This window comes from Schistocerca serialis, chromosome 4 (genome assembly GCF_023864345.2).
Source record: "Schistocerca serialis cubense isolate TAMUIC-IGC-003099 chromosome 4, iqSchSeri2.2, whole genome shotgun sequence".
Classification (NCBI taxonomy): domain Eukaryota; kingdom Metazoa; phylum Arthropoda; class Insecta; order Orthoptera; family Acrididae; genus Schistocerca; species Schistocerca serialis.
Window position 1 is genome coordinate 702,297,109 of NC_064641.1, and position 11,420 is coordinate 702,308,528.

General features: G+C 38.9%; 1 protein-coding gene across 3 annotated transcripts in view; it reads right to left on the bottom strand.

The window, feature by feature from the left end:
- Window positions 1-10,899, bottom strand: part of LOC126473212 (RNA-binding protein cabeza) — a 76,751-nt gene extending 65,852 nt beyond the window's left edge. For all 3 annotated transcript variants that reach the window (XM_050100122.1, XM_050100121.1, XM_050100120.1), the window contains exon 1: window positions 10,815-10,899. Coding sequence is in view for 2 of the 3 variants with exons in the window: in XM_050100121.1 (XP_049956078.1) it covers window positions 10,815-10,827 (13 nt within the window). In the remaining variant the exon portion in view is untranslated. The remainder of the gene's footprint in view (window positions 1-10,814) is intronic.
- Window positions 10,900-11,420: the final 521 nt, after the last annotated feature.

Here is an 11,420-nt window from a genome sequence, read left to right on the forward strand (position 1 = left end):
TGAGACTAGATCCGATGGGCAGGGCTTGCACATTAGTGGGAAATGACAGGCTTCAGATCAGAAGGCCCAATCCATTAAAGATATCTGCAGACATGGCCTGCAGTTTTAGCCAGTCATGGAAGTCCAATCACGTGGCCAGCTATTCATGTCACAGACACCACGTTGATGAAACAAGTCCGCGGTGATCAACCCATGCAACAGATAACTTGCGCAAACACTCTAATAAGCAATACTAACGAGAATAGGTAGCAACTTATCGAAAAGATGATCGCTGAGCCAGCAATAGGCACACAGAAACGACAATCACACTCAACTAAATTTTTGGCCGCAGCCTTTGTCAGAAAACGAATGTGTGTGCGCACGCGCACCCACACACACACACACACACACACACACACACACACACACATTCACAGTCACTCAGATAACTCACGCACACTGTCTGGCCACTGTGTCAACAACCTCCGAGAATCAGATTTTTAACACATCACTTCTCAAGATCTCCCTGCCTCTCCTCGGCAGCTGCTATGCCAGTGGCAAGAAATGGTGGCAGCACTGACTGCAAGCTGAGGCGAATGGTAGGAAGGGGAGAAGCAATAAGAATGAGGGAGTAGGGAAGCAGCACACACATACTCATCTGCGCCCAGCCAGCAACTATGCAATACATTTCAGTAAACAAACCATTTCATTTATATAGACAAAAATGAGATTTTACCAGTGTTTTTCTCAAATTTTCCAGATATTCCCAAATTTTTCCCTGATATCCCATTTAAAAAAATATACACTTTTTCCCGGGCGAAAATACACTTTTTCCGTACTAAGTGACAGTAGGTTTTCCATAGATTATTCCTTGCAACTCTAAAACTTATCAATCCTTTGAATGGTTAAAAGTTTTGGAAATACTTATGATGAAGGAAAAGGAGAAGTTTTGGAAAAACTTTTGATGTGCAGCAACATATACGCTGCATATTTTCGTATTATGAAAGTATAAATTCGAATTGCAGCAAACACATGACGTTAGTTTCCAGGGCGTTGAAATCGAGATTGCGATGTCCTTTTGTAAGCCAGTCGTATCTCATGCCATGTGATTTCGCCAGCCGATGACAGCAGATATTCAGAGCATAAGATATGTTATAGTCAGTCAATAGCAAGATCACTGTTACGTAATGCAAACACACAGAGGAAAATTTATGGTTCACATTAATATACAGGGTATAGCAACAAGAACTGCTAAGCTTTCACATGTAATATTGATGTTTTTTTGCACACAAAAGTGCCAGTAAATTTAAAATAGAGGCATACATGTCTGGTCTTCTGGGCTCGAAATTCTTGTAAGTGGCTGGTCTTCAAAGCGTTAAGTTTTAAACTCTCTGATTTAAGAAATCTATCCAACTTTCTCAAGCGTAACACGATTCATGTTGCATAAAAAGAAATTTACTTTGAAAGTGACGCTTTTCCAACCACCATCTCCACACTATCCCGAGACTGTTAGAAATAGGTTCGATTTAACAGTTGCCAGAGCACACCAGAAAACAGGCGCTATTGTGCGTGAGCAGCTGCAGTGGTGTAGGGAGCCCGCTTGTTCGTATGTATAAAGCACTAAGGAAGTTTACATTACGCCATAAAAGAAACATGACATTAGAGGATACTCCAAGAGTATCAGAATTTCGTAGCCATACTAAAATGCATAATTCGGCTTTATGTGCACATTGGTTTTTCCAGATTCACAACGAAGTAGGTCCCATATGATCTACATCTACATAAGCTTTTCAGTACGGTTTTTGGTACGTAAATTTTCTGGGAGTACTAACAATGTACTAACTCATATTTTGTTCTTTATTATGGCATAATGCCATACACGGGAGAAGATGAAAACGTGCACTTGAAATTCAGCGAACAGTTGGAACTAGCCAATACTGTGGAATGAAACACTTTGTTTGAAATAAATTGATTGCCTCAGCTGAAAAATTAATAAAGCCAAATTTCTTTAGCAAACTGAGAAAACTAACCTCAGAGTTCTGCAAGGCTATTAATACTTGACTGCTAATAACTTGGAAATAAAATCAGGAAACTGAAACCAATAATATATTTTTGCCCTCTGTAATTACGTGAATGTACTTTAATTCACTTGATAGCTACTGGCCACAGAAATCCGTTTTGTTCTCATTTGACGTGGGAGCTGTAAACAAAGAAGAAACAGCGAAATCACTTAACGCAGACACGGGTCACGTGGAGACTAACCCCCTCCCCACTACAACTCAACACAACCCTGTGCATGCGTGAATCTGGCAGCTACAGCGCATGAGAAAAATGTTTCTTGTTGGCATCTGGCTGCTACTGCTGATATAGCAAACAGCCACACTTCAACTAGCAGGAAGCGAGAGAAGGTACTGCGCTGAAAAGAGAGTCAACTGTCCACGCGCATGAGCCCGCTGGCAACTGGTTAAACAAACCTAATGTAAATAGTTGTGACATCACACTCATAGAAAGCAGTTTATTGTTACGAAGTATTGCATAGTCTTCGCCCTAAGGCCTTTGACATGTTTTTGCTGTTTGCAGACACTTGTGCATGCACGGTGTTTTGTTATTGCAAATGGCACATTTCCTTTGTCACTAAAGTTTTATTATTTCTTCCCCTCTCGTTTATATTTTATTGGTGCAGTATCATTCTCCAGTAGCTTTGCTCGAGACTCAATTTTTACCAGTTAATTTAACTGAAAACTGAAACAATGAAAAATTCCTGGAATTCCGAAAAATTCCCCGGATCGTATACAACCTGTTGTGGCAACCCTGGTTACATAAGGGTCAAAGCTGACGATTAATACTGCACATTCCATTTGACCCAGCTCCAGCTATACCGTAGCATATGATATGAAAGTACCTAAAAACTGTTTTCATGATTACTGAAATACCACTTCACAAAATTGATTTTCCAGAGTACTTCAAAGCATAAGACAATCAAAGCACAATGCCGTATTCAGAAACACTGTTCAACAGCATCAAAAGAACGAAACTAACCGAACATTCGAACACAATCATATTGAAATTAGTATATGGATGTTCTGATCGGAATCTGTACCTTTCTTTCTGGAAGGTCAGATGTCATGCTTCAACTGAAATAACTTCGTGATTCTAAATTCTTCAGTGACTACGGTGAATCTTTCTCAAGGCTTGACCACTTTCTTATGTTGATACGTTGACTATGAAGGAGTGTAGAATTGTTTTATAACAAATGCACCTTCTTATCACTAAGATAAGATCAGTGGGTCGACAGAAGCGTCCGATCCAACGCGTCGGCTTTGATCCGTGACATAAGGGTGTTGTGTGTGACATCATGACGGCGCGGAGTTTGGTTTGAGTGTGGCTGTCCCCAGTTCTGTTTTATCTTATTTTATTTACTTTTCTGATCTGTTCGTTCTATCTCGTGAGATTTTTTTTTATATATAAAAACACTTATTACTTATTTTAATTATCTATTTCCTCGAATTTCTGTTTTAGTTTATTATATTTATCTTTCTGATCTGTTCGTTCTATCCCGTGAGTTTTTTTTTTTTAAAGATTTTTTTTAAAGCTACTGAAGCATCTTTATCTTCTATGGGTTGCAGGGGTTACGACCCCTGGGGAGGTGAGTGGGTATTCATGCATGGCTGTCTTCACTTACACGTTGTAGCTACGCAAAGCGTCTAAATTTGTTTATATTTAGTTTGCCCCCCACCCAAAACACTCCATTTCCCGCGCTTGTCCCGTTAGTGTCATTAGGCTTCTTGTGGAAAGTGTGTGTGTTTGTTTTTGTTTCCGCCATATTTGTGACGTCATGGGTCAAAGCAGATGGGTGGGATCGCACGCTTCCGTACTTCCAGATCAGTGATCATTTTATTTTGTTTTGTTTTGACATTCTAATTGCTCATGTTAGCTTCAAAGGTTATGATCTGTGTTACGTTTTTGTTAAGTGAAAATAATGATTAAAATTGACACACCTGACACATTGTTTCCGTATGCAAAAATCCCAGTCCACAAATGAGCAATTAACTACTTTTGATTGCAAAAATTAAGATTTGCACACTTATGCTGTTTCTGATTTCACAGTCTCATACTTAACACAATTACAAACAACTAACATGAATGGAAATTATGATGAAATACAAAGCTTGGGGAGAGGTGGGACAAGTTCTAAAAGTTGGCAACATTTGTACTTTGTGTCTGAAGATAACTGACCAGGAGTTGAACAATGCAGGAAAATTATATACGGAAGTGTGGCTGTATCACTGTGCTGCTAGACTCTCATGCACCATGTAACTTAAAAATATGAAGTTGCACAATTTGTCTTAACTCTTCAGGGAAAGCAGATAAACTGCTTAGGAGATTAAAGGTGGTACCACCTGTGAGACTTAATGGCACTACAGCTCCCTGTCATATTTTTTCCTAGAATGAAGCAGCTGTAAACTAGAAATGGAAGTTTTTCAATGTCTATAAAACTCAGTAACAGCCGTATACTTTAAGATATTTTATTTTGAAAGCAACCAGGTTTGGCATTTCATTTTACCATCTTCAGGCCCCATAGGCTTCTATCTAAATAAACAACTTGTCATATAGGACAATAGATCACTGGATATCTTTAATTTTGTAAAATGTCAAAATTGATTTCCTAGCCCACTTTTGCAGAAGAGTCTTCAGTAAAATCTTTTAAAACACTTCATCAGGTTCCAAACCATGAACTATCTGGTTTTACAATGTGGGCATATAGGGAAGTAAAACTGAATGACAAGGTAGTGTCATTGAAAATGTGCCAAGATTCTGCTTAAACTCTAATTCTGACATCTTTTATGTTCTACAATTGTTTAGAGCTTTCCAAGGAAGGTTAAATCAGAAGCTCTGATAAGGAAGTGAGTCAGAACTAAATTCAAAACAGGGGTGTCCTTTGCCACAACTTGTGATGACATTTCAGCCTGCTTTTATGCTATACCACAGGATAAAAGTGATTATAAACTTCAAAATTTAACTGTGTACTGCCAAGACACCAGAGATCACAATAGTAAAATTGCTGCATAACAGCAGTAACACATGTCATATATATGAACAACACAAGTTGAAGTTTTACACCACTATCATGTTATGCAAATTTTGGCGAAGTTCACAGCAGTCTGCCTGACTTATTTTTGGAATGGATTCATGTTAGAGAATTTTCGAGTAACTCTTTACTGTTCAAAGCTATCAATGTGCTAGTTTAATTCCAGTTCGAAGTACGGCACATTTTGGAGCTTGCATAGTTTGTGCGGAAGATTTGTGTACTGATGAAAAATCGTATAAATCTATTGCTATGTGCCCATGGTCCATGGTGGCTTTTGCACTGCAGATCTCTTTTAATGTGAGAAAACCAGCATCTCCATTGCCATAGGGACATTGCCCAATAGCAGTTCAGAAGTTGCTAAAGATAGGTTTCTTAACCCCAGATATTGATTAGGGCTTCTCTACACAGGATCCAAAGTTGAATGATACAATTCTTGAAGTGTCAGGCCAAAGGTAGAATAGGTTTCTTACAATCCCAAGCTTATGTTTACTTAAGGGTTGTTTAATTTTTTACAGGTTTCATAAATCTGCTGTATACTCTATTCAATATTACTTTAATACTAACAGCTGGAACAGAAAGGGAGAAGGTCACGCCGGAGGCACGGGTCGGATTCAGCCAATCCCGTGATGTCTGTAGCCGCAGACCAGCAGCCAAGTACACCCTGAGTTGCCAAATCTCAGTCCACAACACTATCGCTTGTACCATGATTAGTTGCAGTAAGTCTGTGATTGCTGCGTGCTGTGTTTGTTTCATTGCAATTTAGGAGTTACCGTAATGTTTCTGTGACAGCTATTTGTTGTGTCTTATTTACCATCTCAGAAGAAAGTACATCAAAAGATAGAAGTTCAACACTGTTCTCGTGGACAGGGGGTTGCTTTACAAGGGCAGTATAGAGAAATGGTTTATTCGTTAAGAGCTTACTTTGAGAGTGAAAAAATTAAATGGGGCCCACTCTCCCTTAGCAAGGTGGTAGACAGAACATCAGCAGCCCTGAATATCAACAAAAACATTGTCGTAAACATTGGGAAGGAACTATTTGAGACAGAAAAGGAGGTTGGAGACCCATCCAACTTCGTACTCCCGGGAAGAAACGTTCTATGGATAGGTGTGTTATGAATTTAGATTCATTTGCAAAGGATGCAATTCATCGTCATGTTTACAATTATTAGTGCAGAAAGGAATATCCCACACCCCCAAAGTTATTGGTGACACTTAAAGAATCAGGACTTTTTCAGGGCAGTCGAACATCGTTATTCATAGTTCTGCACAACATAGATTTCACTATGAACAATTTTGGGGTCGTAAGCTATTGATGGAAAGGGAGGATATTGCTGCATGGCGATGGCGATTTTTAAGACAAATATTTAGCATAAATGTTAATGAAGTTGTTTGGCTCGACGAAACGTGGGTTAATTCTGGTCACATAGTTAATCAGGGAACAAACGGAAAAAATAATAAAAAGAACAATGCAGATGCCATCTGGTAAGTGGGGCAGATTAATTCTACTGCATGCAGGCACCTCGCATGGTTTCGTACAAAACTGTCTTCTTCTCTTTAAAACGAAGAAGACGGATCATCATTTAGATCTGAACCACATTACATTCACAAAGTGGTTCGTAGAAGCTCTAATACTAAATCTAGGTAACCCGTCAGCAATTGTTTTAGACAATGCTCCATATCATTCAGTTGTTGATGAAGCACCTGCCATGGCAAAGCGAAAGGAGGAAATGATTCACTGGCTTGAGCGTCTTAACGTTAATGTATCTCATGACATTATAAAAGGTCGAGCTTATGGAAAAAGTAAATTTCCATAAACAGCAAATGGGGGAGGGGAGGGGGGGGGGGGGGGGGGGAGGAGAGGAGAGGAAAAAAAAGGGGGGTGGGTGGCTTGCAATCTTCAGGCTTTCACCGTACCACTGCCACTTCAACCCTATATAGTTGATATGGGACCAAATTAAAATTTACGTTGCCAGGAACAACCAAATATTTACGCTCTCTGCAGTAGAAGCATGCACTAAAGAAGCTATTACTCACATTACCTCTGAAGACTGGAAGAAAGCCGTCAGACACACACATAACATTATGGAAAGAGCATGGCAGGATGAAGGTGCTTTGGAGACTTCAGTGGAAGAGATGATTATCACTTTAAATGACAATAGTGCCAGCGGGAGACATCGACGGATCACCAATGTAGTATTGGAGGGCAGCGTGGAGGGTAAAAATCGTAGAGGGAGACCAAGAGATGAATACACTAAGCAGATTCAGAAGGATGTAGGCTGCAGTAGGTACTGAGAGATGAAGAAGCTTGCACAGGATAGAGTAGCATGGAGAGCTGCATCAAACCAGTCTCAGGACTGAAGACAACAACAACAACAACAACAACAACAGTTCCAGCGAAACTTCTAGTGCCTGTGATAGCGACGAGAGTGACGTAAGTGGAGTTTTACCATTATCCACATAGAGATGCAGCACAAACGGATTCAGCTACACGTTTGGACTGTGCAGTTTGCACTTTTACATACTGGCATAACAAAATTAATCCACACTAAGTTTTGAAATTTTAATATGGCGGCATTATCAAATAATTCCAAAGAAAGTACATACCTAAAATTCAATCTGTGCATACATATTACAGTATACAAAATAATGTCTGCAATAAACTGGCCATTTTTGTACTGTTTTTGTTTCTCAGAATGAATGTTGCCCAATTTAAGATACCAAACAAGCATTATTTTATTTTTTGTTGTGTTGGAAATAAGGATGCACATCAGAAATATATCAGGTCTTTACAAATATAGTAATCTGTTGCCGATTGCTACTGTACATGAGCAGACAATTGCCTCTGATTTCGAATGATGCATCACCTTTCCTGGCCAAAATTAGTGAAGGGTATATATTAATGCCTGACCTCAAACCAGCACAACACAATATGTGTATTAAAAATTAAATTTAGAAAAAAAGGGGGGGGGGTGGGCTGGAAATATAAGAGACTTCTGTTGAACAGAAGGGTGCTTCAATACGCTTGATGCAACCAAATAGCCCAGAAAATTCATTTTACTGGCCATCAAGGGATGAAAGGTGCTGGGTTCCTAAATAGCACATTAATACAGCTATTCCAGCACCATCAGTGACATGGTCTGGCAGGCTGTACAGTTTTCCTCACAACATTCTACAGCACATTAATGAAACCTGTAAAAAAATTCTAAGTACTTTAAGTAAATATGAACTTCAGACCAGAGAAAACCTGTTCTTGCTTTGGCCTCTGATACCAAGCTTGGGATCCTGTGTAAAGAAACCATGAACAGGCTTTGGAAACTGGCTTACAGAAACCATGTGGCTGCTGCTGTACAGCTATGGGGCAAGGCCTCTATGGCAACGGACATGCTCGTTCTCACTTTGAAAGCCAACTCAAATTACGCAAACAGACTATACTATAAACTGGAATTAAGTAAGTGCATCAATAACATTGCACAATAAAGAATTGCTGAAAATTCTACATAACGTGTATCATTTATCCTTTCAAAAACAAAAAGGCAGGGGGTCAAGAGACTGCTATCAGCTTCACCAAAATTTACACGATACTTGACAATGAAGTAAAATCTGACACAAACCTTAGTAAAATGAGTGAAGTACCTATTTTTTTGGCTGACTTTGATTAAACTTATCCTTATGAAAGCTGCTCATGAAATATAGGTATGGAGCACTTCAAGTGTTCCTCAGCAAATAGACAATGTGATAAGTAAGTGTACTAATAAAATGTTTCATTTCATTTGGGGCACTTAACTGTCCTTAAATTTTCATACCCCATTTCTTTGATTCCTGTCTGATGAGAGTTTGTATCAATTTTTACAGTCTCTTGGATTTTATTTCTTGGCTTAGCTGACCAACTTCATCCATATTAGGAAACAGTGTAATATACTGGTTAGTGTACCTGATCAGGAAAGTATGTGACTGATTCATGACATTTTCTCAGGGCAGATTTCAAAGAACCGAGAATAAATAAAGTGAAGGAAAGGCAACCACTCACCAATAGCTGACACCCGTGGCACATTAAAGAACATGTAAACAGTATTCATACTAACTTTCTGTAGCAGAAGCACACATTCTCACACACAACAAACACCATTCACACACACAACAAACACACACATTTCACCAACGAAGTATACACTTATATGGTTTCACCTGCAACAATATAAGCTGTGCCACTAGGTTCCACCCTAATCACAACCTCATAAACCTTGATATATTACACAAAAACAACCAATATGATGATGATATAGGCCTAGCTGTTTGTTTCACTCATATGGGTCACCGGATTCCAAATGAGCCATATTCACAGAGGGAGGGGGGGGGGGGGGGGGGGGGGGGGGACTGGCTACCATATGCTATCACATATTTGGCTATGAGTGACAAACGGTCAACAGCATACTTAATTCTCCATGACTTACATACATGCCCCATAACATCGTCTACTAAAGATTTTGCTAGCTTTGAAACAGGAAAAGCTTACTAGTCTTGAAAATGAATCTTCGATTAGGGCAGGAGAAAAAGGACACATCTGGTTAACTAGAACTGCTTTTTACAGTGTCTTTTTACACCATTAGCATACCACATTTGCCAAAGTAAGTGATGATGACACCTTAGTAAAGTTACAAAAATCACAACATCAAATGCAGTTTCCTTATTGCTTAAACAGTCTAGAATTACCATGCGGCACCACACACAAATTTATTACTATTCAACATAACATAGCACACAAAGTACAAGACTACGTTATATAATATGGAGTTGAAATCACTTCAATGTGCCTCAATAATCAAAAGTATTTTAGACAGAAAGGACTTCAACTTGCCACTGAAGGTAATGTACATGCCTCCCTATCTGTTGCAGCTAGAAATTTGCTGTCCCAAACCACATACACACAGTGAAACATTACAACCTTCCCTGCATCTTTCTTACACGTTAGGTGACGAAAAGGATGCATGAAAAGATAAAACGTATGATCAAGTCTGTAAGACTATACCACTAATACATACAAAGCCATTACTTCAAATACCTTTCGCCAAAACTTTTAATCATCTTGAGAACAATCACCCAGCAAACTACTCATGACACAGGCCTTACGTTTAACTTACTTACATCAATAACATACAAATACATGGAAAATACGATATACTTGCAAAATTATGAAAAATAAGTCGGCAGTTTTACTCAATGAAACTGCAAAAATTACCAAGTCATCAAAATAAGTGAACTGTTTTCAGACGAACATATATCAGGAATAAGCGTAGTTTTAAGAAAATACACATAACTGTTAAAAATTGTATAGATTCGTTTCTTTTCGGGAACTACACCATCAATTTTCTCTCCCATCAATACAAAAAGTCCAACAAGCATTTGTTCCACTTGAAAGTAAACGGACACCACACCTTAATACCGGCTGTCTTGATATTGATCATAATATTTAAATTTGGACAAAACTTTCCAGCAACCAGAAAAATATACAAACATTCCAACGCAACTTTTAATTTACATCCTAATGTTAAATATATACAAAACTGCGTCCATTTTGTTGTAAAAGTATTATTTCGGAATACGTCGTTAACACAAGAACTTTAATACACACATAGTTAGTTTACCACATTCCACGCTTAGCAAAATATTTCTGAATGACATACAGATATAGAAAACTCTTTTCAAAGTAAATTTATCTAAATTTTATTGATGATCACATTTTACTTACGATTATCACCCATCTTTACAGAATGGCGTCCTTCCACAGGCGGGAAGCGTCAGTGTAAGGGCTTCACTTCATTAGTCTCTGACCGGAAGAAGCAAAGGGAATCGAAACCCTGTATCGAAATACTCGTAGAGTACAAATTTTCTGCTCAGTGGAAATACTAGAAGACACGCGATTTCTTCCTTCTGACATAGGGAATGTACTTAAAGATAGAAAAAAAATGGACGCACCATGAAGGAGTTACCAAATTGTTCACAAATTGATATTCATACAGGCATCGACGGAAAACGTAAAATTATGATCTTAGGGGGGCGATGGATCACTGGGCGATGCTGCAGCGTAATTTCACCATGTAGCTGGCAAGGATAGTAAACAGGGGACATGTCGATACGAGGGCTTTGAGTATTTCATTCCGTGTACTCAGCTGGACAGTAACTCGTGGATAGGCACCTGAAAAATATTCGCAGATGTCAGCACTTGAGACAGGACATGTAGTTGGACTCAAAGAAACCGGTTAGAGTAATCGGAAAGTCGCTCGACATCTGAACAGGAGCGATGCTACTATTCGACGATATTGGCAAGAATAATGGTCCATGGCCGAACAGAGTG